Source organism: Malurus melanocephalus, unplaced genomic scaffold, assembly GCF_030028575.1.
Source record: "Malurus melanocephalus ecotype Western Australia unplaced genomic scaffold, MMel_1.1 scaffold_41, whole genome shotgun sequence".
NCBI classification, from domain to species: Eukaryota; Metazoa; Chordata; class Aves; order Passeriformes; family Maluridae; genus Malurus; species Malurus melanocephalus.
The window spans coordinates 1732437-1749946 of record NW_026623273.1 but is presented as its reverse complement, the minus strand read 5'-3'; the positions used below and the strand labels follow the sequence as shown (position 1 = coordinate 1749946).

At 39.5% G+C, this 17510-nt stretch overlaps 1 protein-coding gene across 5 annotated transcripts in view; it reads left to right on the top strand.

Annotated features, from left to right (window-relative positions):
• LOC130572781 (leukemia inhibitory factor receptor-like) overlaps positions 1–15470 on the top strand; it is a 47597-nt gene extending 32127 nt beyond the window's left edge. For all 5 annotated transcript variants that reach the window (XM_057364698.1, XM_057364694.1, XM_057364695.1 and 2 more), the window contains 11 exons: positions 293–438; positions 2963–3128; positions 3286–3356; positions 3771–3984; positions 7306–7485; positions 9123–9224; positions 10769–10936; positions 11578–11739; positions 12753–12846; positions 13368–13446; positions 14081–15470. In XM_057364698.1, coding sequence (XP_057220681.1) covers positions 293–438; positions 2963–3128; positions 3286–3356; positions 3771–3984; positions 7306–7485; positions 9123–9224; positions 10769–10936; positions 11578–11739; positions 12753–12846; positions 13368–13446; positions 14081–14716 — 2018 coding nt within the window. In that variant the 3' untranslated portion in view covers positions 14717–15470. The remainder of the gene's footprint in view (positions 1–292; positions 439–2962; positions 3129–3285; positions 3357–3770; positions 3985–7305; positions 7486–9122; positions 9225–10768; positions 10937–11577; positions 11740–12752; positions 12847–13367; positions 13447–14080) is intronic.
• Positions 15471–17510: the final 2040 nt, after the last annotated feature.

The following is a 17510-nucleotide window of genomic DNA, read 5'->3' as shown; positions in this document are numbered from 1 at the left end:
CACTTTTTTGATAAAATCAGTAAGAGAAAATGTTTTTCAGTGTCCCAACTACTTATCATATGTGCTAGTAAACTCTGTCTTAAGTAAATCTGTTTCCATGTTTGATAGATGAGAAGAGAGTCAGGAATGAGACTGCTTGCAGGTTCCTTCCTGGTAGCAGTTTTCCCAGTTGCTGATTGAAATGCTTACTCTTCTGATTCTTTCTGATCTTCTAAAATAAGATTTTTCTGAAGTAAAGTAAATGGGGTTTTTTTTTCCTTAGAATTGAAAGTTTTTTTCTTTATTTTTTAAGTTCATCCAAAAACCCCAGAAAAGTTATCTGTTACTGGGAACAACTCTACAARCATCCAGATGCGTTGGTTTCTAAATGGCAGTTTTGCTGGGATCAGGCTTCTGTGTCAAATTGAAGTCAGCAGTGGTCACTCTGGGAAAAAACTGGTAAGTGTTGCTTTTAAAAGATAATTTTTTGGCACAAATGCGGATTTTTTCATGGAACTAATCACATTTCAAATTATTTTCTCACTGAGAGCTTCATTCTGATGACCTTATTAAGTCATTATTGTAGTAAGAGTAGGAAGTTCATTCATAGAATCAGAAAACTTCCTGCTCATCTCTCTTGTTGCTTGTTTTCAGTGGTTTTGGTTTATTGGTTGAGGCTTTTTTGTTTTACACACTTTAGAGAAAGGTTAAATTACACACCATGTTACTTGGTACTTGGAAGTGGTGCTTTATGCTTKATGACCTTTTAGGTAACAGTCCTTGTGCTTTATCTTCTTGGTGCAAACTGCATTAACACACTCTTGTTCCAGGATGCACTGCTGCCCTGAAGACTTCCAGCAGTTATTTCAGATCTTTCAGTCTGCAGCTGAATTTCTCCTTTTATTTTGTTCCTCTCAGACAAAAGTTCATTTGTTCACTGTCAGAAGTTGACAGGCATGTGGCCATAATGGGCAGCTGCTAAACCTGCTCAGATGTCAGTGATGTAGAGACGGATAGGGAAGGATTCTGCCATGGGATGTATAATAGGTAAACCCAAGCAAAGATCTCTGCAGCAGGACAGTAGGTGGTTTTTCTGGGAGGGGTTCAGATTTCCAATCATTCAGGCTTCCAGCTGCTGTCTTGCTTTTAGTGCTATGCGTCAGATTGGAGTTGTATATTTACTCTGCTGGCTGTCAGAGGAGCTTAGGATCCTAAATTAGACACCAGCATCAGGTACTGCGTGTAGGTGGTGGGAATATATTCGTTCTGTATTGCCTGACTTAGCACAGGGGGACCTGTTTCACTAGGGGAGCCTAGTGAGAAGTGTGTTTTTGGCTGGCCTGAGATTTACCCTGTTTCTTTGCGCATACATATCTCTGACCATTTTGAGTAGGTGCATGGTGCACTGAGCCTGAATTTGCAATTTGAGCACATTAACCTCAGAGGCTTCTTCTTGCAATGCTTGTTTGATTTCTAGAAGTCTTCTGTTACCCTCTGCATTTAGTTGCCAGCTGGGCACAGCTGTTGAGCACAGCCTTGAATAACATAAATCAAGCYACAGACATGATTTAGCTAACACTAGAGATAATCATTACGTATAGGCCTCCAAAATAATAGGGTTGTAGTTGATACCTGCTCCGTAAGGGTATTTTTTAAATACTTTCAAAGCACTTAATGAGTGCAGAAGCCTTATGCCTTTTATAATTTCTCTGCAATGACATGTTAAGTAATACAAGAGATTAGGTACTCAGGAGCTTATTGATATGTTTGGAATATGCAGCTCAAAACCTGAGGCATGCACTCATTTGTGGACCCTGCTACTGGATCAATCATCTGGGGTAGTGGGAGAAGGTCAGGACTTACGCTTCATTGCAGTTTGATTCCCTGGGCCTGTATCAAAGCCCACAGCCACAGATATTTTACAAGCAGCAAACAGCTTGGTAGAGGCTTTTATAGCTTTGTTATATCGTCACTGGTTGCTTAATAAAAAAACTCCAGGAGTTCTCTGACACAAAAGTAGCTGTGAAATTGTTATGCAGTTTTACATGGCATTTTGAGGATGTTTTCAGAAGTGTTGAGAGAGATTGTTGGCTTTTCTAGTATTTTTCAAGTTGTCATTTGGCTTTTCTAGTATTTTTTCAAGTTGTCACTTGGCTTTAGAAATGCACAATTAGTTGCGTCTTAAATTCACTTGGAGTCCAGTTTTTGGCAGCTGTGATGCACATGTGTTATAATTGCATTCAGTAAAAAAATATTCCCAGGCTTAGGATTTCTTTAAGTAATTGTGGAACTGAAATGCTCTGTAGATTCACACYGCTTTAAGAATAGTAGGAGAGACTAGTCCTGTCATAAGAGCTGAACTGAGATCACCTGGGTAAAACCTGGACACCATCTTTTGAAGGGAAATTGAAGGAAGCAGACTGCATGGTGAACATCTTGCTCAAACAGACTGTCTTGATTGTCCTTCTGTGCATGTCTCATATGAAAAAGGCCTTTGATCCCACAGTCTGATGTGTATGTGCTCAGGGAAGTGCAGGTTCTGAGTACCAGAGGTGAAATACTGGCCTGCCTCATATGAGCCGTTTTGCTGGATATGGGACAAAGGGGAACTGAACAGGATAGATTGGAAACAACTGCCTGAAACTGTGTACAGAGCTCACCCTGTTGAGAGCTCATCAGTGTGGCCTCTCCTTTTCACCCTTTAYATCTCAAAGGTGCTGCCTGCAGTCATCCTTCAATTTCTGTCTATACAGGACTTTGTTTTGGTGGATCTGTGAAGCTTTTGCATTGTTTAGTGTGACTGCATAGGAAATAATTTTTCATTATTTTTCAAGCCCTTCTTCATAGGCCTTGACTGAGCTTTCACACTGTCAGTATTCTTGGGGGRTAAAATAAAAATCACCTTTTTAGGTGTTGACTAGTTGCGTAGTCTACAAGAAAATTATATATATATATCCTGTCAATTTCTGTAAATCTTTAACAGCACAATGTCTCCATGCCTGGTGGGAAATCCTCAACTTACACAGCTCAGGTGAAGTCATTGCGTCCATACACCAAATACCAGTTCAGGGTACGCTGCTCATCTGCTGACCACTTCTGGAAGTGGAGTGACTGGAGCAGGGGACTGGAGCAGACAACAGCAGAAGCCCGTAAGTTCATCTCACTCCAGTGATAAAAAGTTGAACCTGTGAATGTGAAGCCATATATTTTAAAGTTAGTCATATTAAAAAATGTTTTAATAGATGGTGAATTGCCTACTGTGCAAGTGGGGGGGGAAAAAGCCTAACACTCTTATTTTTTATTTAGCTCCTGCAAGAGGACCAGATATCTGGAGAGAGAGAAGTCCTTCTGGAGAAAGTCTAAAAGTCTTCTGGAAGGTAGATAGCACACTTCTATTTTTAAAATACTGTGTAATGTAACTGTACAAAAAAGCTGTTTACTTAGACATTTCTAAATTAGTGATGTTTATAGTCAATAARCCAAACTGCTTTTCTTAACTTTTTACAGAGCCATCCATTGAGACAAATGTTTTCCCCAAATGAGAAAGTTACTAAAGTTTTAAATTTAATCATTTAATTGATAAGCATTTCATGTGAAGAATTAAACCTTTTGTAGATCCAAGCTGAAAATTAAAAACTTAGGAACTTAGATGTTAATGCTCAAAGTCACACTTGAGTAACCTTTTTGTCTTATAGTGTTATGCAGTCATCAGGTACATTAAAGTCCTATTACCCTATGTCTTCTTCTCTAGATTGCATTTTGGTTTTAATGTGCTCTTTTTCCATTCATAGCCCTTATCCATTTCTGAAGCCAATGGAAAAATAGTGTCTCATGAAGTGTCCTGCTACCTGCTAGAGACATTACTGGAGTATAAAGTAGTCCCTGAACCCTCAAACAGTACTGAGATAAAACTTGGAAAAAGTGATTGTGTAATTAGTGTCATAGCCAAAAACAGTGCGGGACCATCTCCCCCTTCAAGGATAACAAGCATGGAACTTCCAAGTGGTGAGTGCCCCCAACTGAGAGATAAACACCTTCAAAGCTTGCAGAATACCTGGGCGAGTTTGTTTATTGAAAAATAATGTTTTGTTTGTTCATGTAATTTCCCCACACATTTGGGAATTTGTTGGACAAGGAAAAAAATGCTTTGCTTTTAGTGTAGCATCTCACCAATTAGTTGTGCTCTTTACGTAAAAYAAATATGATAGTGGGCAGTCTTTGCAGCTATTTGCATTTTCCTGGAGACCTCCTGGGAACAAGAAGAATGAGGCTTCAAAAGCATTGGTATGGATCCCTGATATTCAGAGAACTGTTTATTTTTGTGTTCTTGTTGAGACACTGAGAAGTATTACATGCTAAAGAGATTCAGAATTTTGGGGAGTGTTGTCTAGTTTTCTAAGGCAAGAATTGTCAGTTCAATGCCTGTGAGCTCTGCAGGAGAATGTTAATTGGACTGGTTGGTAAARTGTTGGCATCCTTGTGCTAGGGAGCCAGTGTTTGAAAAGGAGGTAGGACTATAGCTTCCCAATTAAAACACTGCCAGACTTGCTGAGGGTTTTGTAAAGGGAGATAGCTGAGCCAGATAATGATTTTCTGCACCTAACACTGAGCTTGGAGAGTGGATAATATTGCAAAGTGGTTATTGAGAGTCCACGCTTCCCTGCCCGCCAGAAAATGTAATCTCCCAAAGCCCAAATTTTTAGCTCCAGATTTGGCTGATGCCCTGCAGGAAGGACAGATTTACACAGCAAGTCCCCTCTCTGCTTGTTTGCCAGGAGCATTCATGGGTTTACTTCTCCTTGCCCACCTGGAAAACAGGTATAACCATTGCTCACCTGTCAGCTTGGGTTCTGATAGGACACATCAGTCTCTCATAGGAAGAAATATGTTTTGGCTGAGATTTGCAGTGAGATGAGAAAACAAGTTTGTTTCTGTGTGAAGGAAAACCATTGTACATAATGTTTCTTGTGCTTTTCCAAAACAAAGAATCACAGAATGAGTCAGGTTGGAAGGAGCCACAGTGGTCATTTGGTCCACCCTCCCCACTCAACAGGGCCATCCCAGAGCAAAGGATTGTGTCCAGGTGCTGCTTGGATATCTCCAGTGAGGGAAACTCCACAGCCTCTCTGGGCAGCCTGTTCCAGTGTGTGGTCAGTCTCAGTTCTTCCCMATGTTCAGGTAGAGCTCCCTGTSCATCAGTTTCTCCCATTGTCTCTCATCCTGTTGCTCAGCACTCCCAAGCASAGCCTGATCCCTGCTCTGACCCCTCCCTGCAGACACTGGCAGACATTGATGAGGTCCCCTCTCAGTTGTCTATTCTCGAGGCTGAACAGACCCAGCTCCCCMAGTCTTTCCTTCTAAGAGAGATGCCCCAGTCCCTTGATCAGCTTTGTAGCTCTCTGCTGGACCAGTTCCAGGACCACGATGTCTCTCCCACATTGAGGGGCCCAGAACAGAGCACAGCACCAACGCAAATGCCTTAGAGTATATTTTTGGTGTGCCCATTGGAGGGAAAAGTAATTGTATGGGCCASTCAATTTGAAATGCTTTTGTAGCTCTCCTTCAGCAGTGAAAGAATAAGGCTCTGGGAGCCAAGAGGTCTCTATAGGTTTRTGATGTGGGATAGCTGATGGCAGCTAGAGCTTTGCATTCATTTATAGCTTTCTCTCAGATGTCTGAGGTTCCCTTTGGTGTTACCCAACTTGTACTCATTAAAGATTTGCTCCCGAGTTGGTATAGGAATTGAGTCACTGGCTGGATTCATAAAAGATGACTCATTCAAAGAACTGGATGACATTTTTGCCCAGACATCTTTTCTGGCTGCTTCCTGTGTGCAGTCTGTAAGAGTTTTTAATGTCCATAAGAGAGCAGAGGGTTTGAAGCTGGAGATCTGCTGAGGTTTTCTGAAAACTGAAACACAGAGGATAGTCTTCCATAATTAATTTGTCACTGTCTCTGAAAAGTGCTCTGTAGAGATTTGGAGCGTATAATCTGGTTGATCCAGACTTCTCTACTACAGTAGTACTCTAATGCTAGTAGTTATTTTWAATTCTAGTCTAGGTTGCAGCTATAAATGCACCAAAATGAGCAGTATTKCTCATGGCAAATTTCTAGTCATATAGTTCAGGAAATAAGATTGAATGTGGTGTATTTAAGTATTTTTCAGACAATACATGCTCACTCTCAGTAAAATTTATTTTCTGTAAATAGAAAAATTRAAGTCTGCTGATTAGAAATATGGTCTTTTCCAGCATCATGTAAATGTGGTTTCACTGATTCATAGTAGCTTTCATGGGGAAAGTATCAAAAACCCTTGTGGAGTTGATTTACATTTTTTATTAATGTGGGGCTTTTTGCCATAAGCCAACACGAAAGGATTGTACACTTAACTGTATGTTAAGATTATTTAGAAAAAGACAGTCCTTCAACATTCACAGCACATCTGTCAGAGTAAAGTTTTCATTGCACTAATTTTTAAAAACTGTCCTTGCCCTTCAGGCTTCCATAGTTTATGGCTTTAATAAAATGAAATAATAGACTCAATGGGGAGTACAAATGAGAACACTGAAAAAGGAAAACTGAAACCCTGAGATTGTTTTTGTAGATCTGTCGTGGGGCCTCCGCTTTTGTGGTGGCCTTTGGAAACCATCCCTTAGCTCTGCAGGGTCTCATCTGATGGACAGCCAYGGAGGGCAGCTGCAGGAATCGGAAACTGTTCCCAGATCTGATCACTTCAMGGGAAGCTAAGCCTTTGACAATCAGAAACAAGAAAAATAGACTAAAGGCAAAGCATTTTTTTTTCTTTCTTGTTAAATTTACCCTTGGTAGACTGAAGCTTCCATAAAGTTCACCAGGGACATGATTATTGCTGTTGATTCTTCATGAAAAATGGTTGTCTGTGGTTGGGCGAGTGACAGCAAGACACTTTGAAAGAAACACAGAGTAAACCATTTGATGAAATGACAGCAGGAATTTATAGCTGGAGGCTCCAGCCAAATTGGTGTCAATTCATATTTGAACTCGACATCTGCTGTAAATCCTTACCTCGAAAAAGTGCTTTTAAAGCCAGTCCTGAGCTGCTGCATTTCTCGTCATCATACTTAAGGCTGGCTGAGGGATTTGCTGCAGGCTATGTCTGATGCTGAGCACTCCAGAAAGCTCAGCTGAGTGCATTGCTTCGAATTTCACAGTTTGCGCGTGCCTCTTGTGCTTAGAAATGACTGCTGTTTATAAAGCCATTGTGCTGTGGCTGGAAGCCTTTCTTTCATCTTGGACTGTAGATAAGTGTCTGCTCTTTGATGGATTTTTGTGTCATCTTTGTTGCAGACAATGTCACAACAGATCAGGCCRTGGCAATGGGGAATGGCATTAATATTTCTTGGGATTCTTACCCCRACATGACCTGTGGCTACATAGTAAAATGGTGTCGTTCATCTGGGTCTGAACCCTGTAGTGTGGACTGGCAGAAATTTCCCTCAAATGCAACAAATGCAGTGATAAAATCTGGTAAGTCAGAAATAATTCCATGTGAGTCTTTCTGGTTGAGACCAGAAGCAAGTGGAATAAGAGCAGCGTGAAGCTATAGGTTGCAGATTGATTGCTGTGTGCTTGTGTAAATAAATGAAATTCTTCCTGGTACTGTGTTTATYTTAATTTTTTACACAGTCTTGCCAAATCCAAATATCAGTTTTGACTTAACTTTTATCATCCTGTGTTTATTAACTGTTTTGAAATTACCTCTTCTAGCTGTACCCCACAATTTCCTAACTCAGCCTAATTCATCATGGTTAATCTAGGGTTTGGGGTTTTATTTGGATTCTAAGCATAAACAGTGCTGCTCAGGATGGGAGAAGACTAATCCRTTGTTTTTACATGAGGCAAATTTTTTTAAGTGTGACCTCCATGTGTTGGCTTGCTGACAACTATTGAAATTTCCTGGAACAGGGCACATTCCAGGTCTCTAGATGCTGGTGGGCAGATCAGGGAAATGAAACTCAGCTGTGGTGGGACTAGTAGCAGCAGAAGAGGGAAGACAGAACCCATTAAAGATGTAGGATTTTTTTTTCTCTGCTCTCTATAAGGGTATATGTTCGCTTTTTAGAAGAATTTAGTATTAAAGTCTCCATTCAAGAAAACAACTTGGAGCTGTGTACATAGGAAAGWTGAGGTAGAGTGAGACCTGGGAGAGTGGGGGCAATATGTTTTTCTGTCTGTAATTACAACACTGTCCATGTTGTTTTTGTTTGTGCTAGCTAGAAGTTGCTTTTTTTAAAGCAGACAATGCTGTGTCTGTCCAGTGATGCACAGCTTTACTCCTGGGCTCTTCCCTAGGATGGTTCTTGCAGCATGATGTGTGAGTTATCCAGCTGCTGGGGCTGGGCTCAAGCTGGCAAATCCTCCTCTGCTCTTAGTCCTGCTGGGGGAATCTCTCAGGCTGGACCTGAATTCTTGCAAAATTCGTTTGACTTCTGTATAGTTTCACAGTGGCATCTTGTTTTAAAAAAATACTTGAAAGTAGTGTACAGCTCTGACTTGAGAAAATCTCAGAAAGTGGTAAATGATTCACACACTATAGCATCAAACACCTATGTTTCCACCAAAGATATGGGAAGCATAAATTTGATGACTATGTGTGTTTTGTAAAGTCAGTTGAGGACTGAAGTTCATTGGTAAGGTGCTTCACTATCACTTTTGAGAGTTTTCTGCATATCTTTTGTACTGTTGCTTGACTAAGACTGGTTATTTCAAAATGCATCTGTATTTCTGAGGAGGAGGCAGGATCTACCACATAGAGGATGTTTGGAGGTCTGCTGTGGGAGGAAAGGAAGGGGATTATTTCTGGTAACTTCAGTTTGTGTTTCCCCATGGAAAGTGCAATTTATGCAATTTGAGTAGCTTGTTTTGAATCCTCTTTGTTTAGTACTGAACTTTCTGTGGGAGCTAGATTTGGTTACTGCTTCTAAACCACATCTGATGGCATGGGTTTTGTAGAAATTACAAAGATGGTATTTATATATATATATATTTCTATATATATTATACTTTGTAATTTTTTAATACATACTTATATGTCTCYATCATATGAAATCTGAAAGCGTCATTCTTCAGAAGTGAAATATTCTTAGAGCAATTTTCTCTTGCAGCTCTCTTCAAACCTGGCGTGAGATACAACTTTTCCCTGTATGGCTGCAAATCCACTGGATATCAGTTGTTGAAAAACGTAACAGGGTATATGAAAGAGCTGCGTAAGTGCACTTTTATCATTCACAATCTCTGCAGAGTGAACTTAGTCTGTGTCTATTTTTAGCTCAGTGTTGGCAGAAGAAGACTGAGACCAGGATCCCCATGCAATATTGCTGGCTTCTGTTTGTTCTCTGTGTATAACTGTAACACGTTTCTCCAGCACTTCCAGTTCCAAGCATATGCAATAACCCTGTGTTCTCCAGCTTGTGTGGTGCCACAGCAGTTCACAGCCATAATTTGAACCACATGGCTGTGGTCCTATCTACAAAACGAGGCAACTTTTTTGATTCATCAAGTCAAAGTARATTTCCAAGCACATTGGGTACAGCTCAGCAAATATAAAAAGTATCCATAACATTTCTGTTTGAAAGCGCTTTTTAGATCCAAACTAGATCTGGAGAATAAACCACTTTGAGAATTGCACTTGTATTCTGTCTGTACCCACTGTCTGGGTAACTGGGGTTTGACCCAGTGCTGAGCTTTGATGGCCTGAAGATGCATTAGTGTCTGAATCCTTTCTGTTCCCAGGTGTCTGAACATGACTTTACCCTTTAAAACTGCAGCTGTATTGTATTGTAACTACAGCACCCATTTCACTTTGAAGTTTAAAGTGTTTTCTGCTAAAATAGTTTGCTTGGAAAACTGAGCTGCTGGCATAAATCTGAGTCCTTGGAAAAGGTGTTGTTTATTTCATTGCTAAGGTTGAAGGTGAGGTTAAGGCAATTTTACCAGAAACTCAATTTTCAGCATTTGTACCTCTGCAAAAATTCTGAGCAGTTCCCAGAAACAGAAGAGTTTTCCATATGTGTTCTAAACAGATCATACAGAAGCTTTCAAAGTATAAAGACTCTGATGGACTTAAAACGCTTTGAACGTACAAAAGAAACTTATTAGGAATTAAGAAACGTACAAGAGCATAGATTCATTCTAAAACTTCAGATTTGCCTTTGGACAGATAACCAGCGAGAGAAAAACACATGCATTCCTAAACATGAATTCAGCCCTGGTGGATCAAAGCCCAATGTCAAACTAAGTCCTGGTGCACATGACCTTATGCTTTGTCTACTGTAACACTTTCAGTAGACTTCAGGTATTGAAATAAGGAGTTGTGGAAATGCAAAGAGCAGGTTTTTTAAGCTGAGCTAGAATTCCGTGGTAGGAATGTGGAGTTTGTTTAGTTTTAAGACAAGCTATGAAGTCACGGAATTAAAGCCTTTAAAATCTAATTTGTATCCTCTGAATGTGTACACAATCGTTTGGGGTTTGTTGCAGGAAGAAGGTCTCTAAGAAGGTTGCACAAAGGAAAATTTTTCTTTTGGCATCTCTTAGTAGATAATACTGCAATAATTATTAACAATGAGTCCATCACAGCTGTATTTTTATAGCATGACCTGCTAAGTCTTTCACATGTTCTGTACAGTGAGGAGTTTTGAGGAAAAGGTTGCAAAATGCTAGCCCCACAATAAAACTGATTRAATACCTACATAGTTTCAGCTTTTAATGATAAGGTTCTTATTAGTTATTTCCTTCATAATTCTCCCTACAGCTCCAAAAACTGCACCAAATTTTACTGTTGAAGAAACTTCTTCAGATTCTATATTGGTAAAATGGGAAGACATTCCTATTGAAGAATGCAGAGGATTTTTAAAAGGATATCTTCTTTCCTTTGCAAAAGGCGAAAAAGATGCTTTAAAGCCTAGACTTTCAGAATCAGGTAAATGAATTGTACAGATTTCAACTTCCTTGGTTRCATCTTTCTTGTTTAAATTTTTAATAGTTTAATTTCACTTTAATTAAAAAGATGCTTTAATAATAATTCAGTTGCATTACTCACTGATGTAATTGTCATAATATGGCAAAGGCATTTAAAATAATCAGCTCCTTGTGTGGTTAGTGCAGTTGTTTTTTAATATAAAGCAAAAGTTGGAGAAAACCCTGGCCAACTGGGGCCATAAAGTAATGCAGTGACTAAGTGGCAATGTGTCATGCTGTCCTGTGCTCAGATGCCCCGGGTAGATGAGGCAGGGAGGTTACACAGCTATATTTAATAGGGTATGTTCTTCCACTGCCTGTCTTGTCAGGACTGAAGCCTGACTCACATTCACAAGAGGACAGGCAGGGGGTAAGGAAATGAAGTCAATCTGCAGCAGCAGCACCACAAAGCACCACAACTCCTGTGTTGTTTGGTGCTGTGTAAGCCAGCAGCATTGCTAGGATCCTTTTATTTCAGTTTTCCTTTGCACTGGTTGTTCTTCAGGTTTCTTCTGCTCACTTCAAGAAAGTTTTGCTGAAACTRAGGTTGTCTTTTTTAATCCCTTTTTACAAAGTTATGCTTTTCTTACTGCTTACAAACAGGGAATCCAGAGCTTAAAGTTAACAATATCACYGACTTAACAAAGAAGTCTATGAAAATACTTGATCTTCAAGGCAAAACGAGTTACCAGCTGGAGCTACAAGCCTACACTGCTGGTGGATTGAGCCCTCCAAACAGCMTTTATGTGGTGACAAAGGAGGACTGTAAGTTGATTATCCCTGTTCAGACAAATCCCTGTCTTTAGCACAGGGGCTGCACAAGGTATATAAAGCTTGAGTTTGTTTTGTTGGTTTGTGGTATTTTTTGGGCTTACAGTCTAATTTTTTCCTTTATTTAGTTGGTTATTTATAAATATTTATAAAAAATTTGTGCAGTTCAGAGTGAGGGAAAGATCCTTTCCTATTACAGCTACTTTGTAGTTCATGGTAATGTATGCATGAAAAATAACTCCTAACTTACTACTAAATATAGTAGTGGAGTCTGAGCTTAGTTTTCTCAAACAGCCGGTTGTTTTTGTCAGGTTTCCCATGATGAATATCATCTAATATATGGTGGGAAGAAAGACATTGTGGAAATATTTATCAGTTTCAGAATTGTAAACAGATGCCTCTCTGCTTTGAATTCAGTTTTATTGATCCCCTGACAGAGGCAAGCACAGAAAGACAATTACGAAATAAAAAGAGATTGACTTTGGGGAAGAGGAGTAAAAAATGTTTCCTGTGAAGAAGTAAACACTGGGGTGCAACTAAAATACATGAAAAATCAAACTTGAGGCATTTAATGTGAATGGAAGAAGGCAATATGTCAAGCAAATAAAAGACAGTGCAGTTTGTGTAATGAGTTGTTGGCCTCAAGCCAACTGGAAAAGCCAGTACCAGAAACTTGGTCAGTTCTGGTGGCATGAAAGTGCAATTCCAGTGCTTAGTGAGAAGAGAATCAYGGTAGCAATGATTCTTGTGCTGCACATGAAGCCTTCTGCAATTAAGCAACCAGAGAGCAGTGTCTGCTGATTCCTGTAGTTATCAATGAATGGATTATTATGAATGGATTTTGCCCTTCTAGCAAAGGGGAAAGGTARTGGTGTAGAACTATTTCAAGACTACTGCACTTGATGAGTTTAATGGAATGGCCTTTAATTGGTGGCAATGTTAGAACATAAAACTTTCTGGTAACATTGAATATATATATATACTGTCTTTTCTTTCCCCCCCCCCAGCTGTAGGATTAATCATTGCAATTCTCATCCCTGTGGCAGTGGTGGTGCTGCTTGGAGTGCTGGCCAGCATCTTCTGCTACCGAAAGAGGGAATGGTAAATGCCTTCATTGGGTTCTCGTATTTTCCCAGAAGTGTTTTTTTCAGTGCTAGAGTTTTCCATAATTTTACTTCTTGTTTTCACTAAGTACCCAAAGATGTTAGTGGGGTTTATTTAATGGTGAGTGGCAAAAATGCATCGTAGAAGGTAAAGGAGAAACTGAGTTGGAGAGAGGTCAGAGCAAGGAATGAAAAGAAGTTTTTGCAGGAGCCAGTCTCCCAATAAGCACTGTTTATAAATAGTTCCCAMATGGAAATAAGCTGGTGACATACTGTAATTTGTGTGCCCTCTACAAACAAAGGTAGACATACYGTCTTCAGCTTTTAGTAAATGTGGCGTATTCAATTCCCCACTTTAAAAAAAAGGTTGCTGTTTTTTCCATTATACTCAGTGAAAGTTCAGCTTACTAAATCTTTGCACCAGATGTCTTCAGTATTCTGTCCTGGCTCCTTTTGTGTGTTCAGAATCTGTTTCAGGCCTTGCTATCTTTATAATAGTTTATTCTTTCTTCTTTAAAGGATTAAAGAAACATTTTATCCAGAAATCCCAAATCCTGAGAACAGTAAGGCACTGCAGTTYCAGAGGAACATCTGTGAGGTAATCTTCATTTAAAATTTAGTGTTTTAAGCTTTTGAAGATAACACAAGTTAAAGAATTCTTTTGCAAACTTTGACTCATCTGTTCCAATTGTAGGAAAAAACTGTGGCAGGGGGAAAGAAGCCAATTTACTGAGTAACTTTTGTCAGGTGCTATCTAGAGCTTTGTTGCTGTTAATGTAGTTACTTCCAATGTTTGAACTAGGAAAACTGCTGTATTTCCCTTCTCCCCTGCTAATGAGAAGTTTCAGTACCTGATAACAATATGGGAGTAACACACCCATTTTTGTCATAGTGTAAGAAGAAGCAGAAAGTATGGAAATGTGTATCTGCTATATCCCAGCCTCCTGGTTGATACAGTAGCTGGAGCTGGGCATAACATTTTGGGGAGAGTTGTCAGACACTCACTGCAAGATCTCAAGTCTCTTTAATTTGCATAAAATACTTTTCACATTAACAGGAATGTGTGATGAGCCAGAAAATTATAAACTTTTTTTTTTTAATGTATTGTATTAATGGCTGTGGGATGAGTACAATCCATAAGCCAGCAAACTGCTGTAATTTCAGCAAGTAGTTGCTTTCAGGTTTTCCACACCTTTTAGCTTAGTTTCTCCCCCCTCTTTTTCTCACTTCAGGGGAATAAGACACTCAAAACACTGGAAATGAACCCATGCACCCCCAACAGTGTTGAAGTGGTGGAAACACAGTCTACAGCTCCAAAGATTGAAGACACAGAGATGATGTCCCCAGCAGCAGAAACCACTGTGCCTGAAGATGGCTGTGACTCAGAAATGGAGAACCACGTTGTTGTGTCCTACTGCCCCCCTATCATTGAAGAGGAGATCTCAAATCCCCCTACGGATGAACCTGGGGGCTCATCTCAGGTGGTTTACATTGATATCCAGTCAATGTATCAGCCTCAAATCAAACCAGAGGAGGAGCCAGAAATAGACTTAGTGACTACAGCAGGCTATAAGCCACAAATGCAGCTGTCTATCAGTGCTCTGAAAATAGAGAGTCGTTCACCTGTGGAGGAAGAATTGGATAAAACAGGTTACAGACCTCAAGCAAACACAAATGCCTGGAACACGGGCACTCCGGACTCTCCTGGATCGGTTGAAAGCAACAACGAAAATGCATCTTTTGGGAGCCCATGTTCAATTAATTCCCGACAGTTTCTGCTTCCCCCAAAAGATGATGAAGACTCTCCTAAACCCATTAACACAGGGTGGTCCTTCACACAGTTTTTTCAGAACAAACCAAATGATTAACAGTGAGTCCTCATTGCACGTGAACCTGCCTTCTGAATAAGCTTTTATTCCTGATATTGTAAAGAAAGGAAGAAGAAAAGTGTAAAAGGCATGAATTATTCTTGGAGACAGTCAGCAGAAGTTCTAGTGAGCTGAGTGTTACCTTGTTTAAGTTAGTCAAAGTGTTAATATTCCATTGTAGTAGAGGCCGAGAGGCAAAAACTATAGCAATTTAGTTACTACTCTAGTAAAATATATTGGATGTAAGGGGTATTGAACTTAGAGCCCCTGATAATTATAGTCAAAGAACTCTGCCTACCTTCACATAGTGCTCCAAGATTAACATGGTCTCATGCAATTTATAACTTGGAAAGATTGCTTTGCTTTGTTGTAGTTGTTGTCAACCATGCAGACTCAAATGATGCAGCGTCAACAGGTTTCCTTACTGAAGGTTTAATTTATCACAAATCTCAGCCTAAGACATGGAAACAATGTGTTTGGAAACTGTTGAGATCTTTTACCTAGTTATAAATGAAGAGCAAATGAGAGTGCTATTTTTTTTCTTCTCCTGTATGGAAGGTTGTTGTCACTGTTTAACACTTACGAAGCAATGGCCATTCAAATCTGTTGCTTTTTAACTAGACACTAATTTCTGTACCTACTGTACAATGTTTATTAAATGTTTGACTCAGGGGTACAAACATGGGGAAAAAAAGTGTAACACTGATTGAAACCTCAACAAGAACTGCATAAAGTTTAAAACTTCATTTTTTTTTAACAAAACTTAGAATGCTCTRTATTTTTTCTATCTTTTAGTTAAGGAGTTAACCTTTCCTAATGTATTGCACTAATACATTTTGTATTTCATAGCTTCTGCTCCAGGTCTCCTGCTTCGAAGTGGTACAGTAGTCCATTCACCTCAGTGTTCAGCAGTCTTTGCACTATGCAGTAATGTAAGCCATGGGGGAATCTCTGTCTACTCACCTTAGCCGCTGAAACAGTTTGGCACATGAAATTAGAGGTAGTAGGACTAGCTCATTGAGAAGAAATTGCTCTTTGGATGTTCTTTATTGTGTTAGCTTTGATTACCTGCTGCCTGGCTCATCTTAGGTGTCTACCCAATAGGACCTTCTATACAAATCCTACCTGGGTGCACAAGGTAGGATTTCTCTAGTGGCAGGGAGAAACCCAGGGAGGTTTTAATGCTGCTAATTCTACCTCTCCTTCACCAGATACGTGATGCAAAGAAAGCTTAAATGATATACATTTGTGTGCTTAAGGGAGTGTTCAGAACAATCATCTTGTAAAATGCTTGTTTTCACATGTGCATCTCCAGACAGCTGTAACTATAACATTTCGCTGTGTAAATTTCAAGCTGTGGCATACATGAATTTCACTAGCTCACAGGAAAAGCTTTCAAGAAACTTACCTGTTTCTTGCTGTAAAACACAGTGAGGTATCAGACATTAAAAGAGCTTGATCAAATAAGGGTCTCCATAAAGTCCTAACCCATTTTTTTTCTTTTGTTTTTTAGCTCCCCATTTCCTTAGCTACTTTGTGTTGTGTTTTGTTTTTGTTCTTTTTTAATAAATAAAACATGGAAATGGTTTTCTAAACAAAACAGATAAGGAAACTGWATTGGCTAGGCTGCTAGTTGTAATGGTGTGAGAGCAGACCAGGAGGATGTTTATCTTGACAGACATTTGGTCTCCAAAACACATGATTTGGCCATCAAAATAAAAACAAGCATTAGGTTAAGCCTCATCACAGCAATGGATGGTGCAGTTTCARAGGCTGACATGTCTCTGCCATCTCCAAAGAATGAAAGTCTAGAGGTATTTCAAAACTGACAAAAAGGCAAAACACTGAATAGTAACYAAATTGAAATCAACAATAACTGCCTGTGTGTGCCTCCTGGAAGAGTAAACTGTGAAGAAGTGAAAAACAGATCAGTCTGCAGGCCTGGCAGAGTGCAATGTGTCTGAAAGAACAGAAAGTACACACAGGATTCAGCTGTTGAGTCTTGGAATTAGCAGGGCTGTGAGTGGAAAGACAGAGCTGACATCCACTTGTGACCAGGCATCAGCACAAGGGAAGGTGTCATAGCCTATTATTCAGAACATTAAACTAATACATGAAAGGAAGCAGTTATGCCCTTTGTGATTAATAACTGCGCGGCCGATAAATCCTAATAGTAACAACTGTTTTTCATAATAATTCTTTTTTAGATTATTTCTTTTCACTAGCGTAGATTTGGCTTAATATGTCTATCTCCAAAAATGAATTTTAGCCTATGCTGCCATATGCTATTAATTGAAAGCAGAAGATGTCATGGACAGCATGTATGGGTAGTATTTTGGGGTTTTTTAGAGAACAGTTTCTTAGTAAAGAAGAGCAAACAGTATTGTATGGTAATCCAAATGAAAAAAAAATCTGTAGCAGAACAGCTGACCATGAAGAATAACTGTTTTTCATAGGTTCGTGTATTGTAAGAAACAAAATCAAACCACAGCTTGAAAGTACTAGCAAATTTTAGTTTGGATACTGGAAATCAGGGCGGTGTCAGAGAACACACAGAGCTCACAGGGAGCAGTTTAGGGCCGTTTGTGGAGTTCACATGGTGAATCCCTTTCACACAAGCATCACATACTCAGGATTCCTAGAGTGCTGCTCTTCCTATTCAGTAAAGACAACAACATTTTAAATTGCTTCATTTCTTAGTGATCAGTAAGGAAAAGCTCCACAAATGCATGGTCTGCCTCAATGTTGTAAACTCTCTCTTACTAATTAATCATGGCTCTCTCTTGGGTTTTTT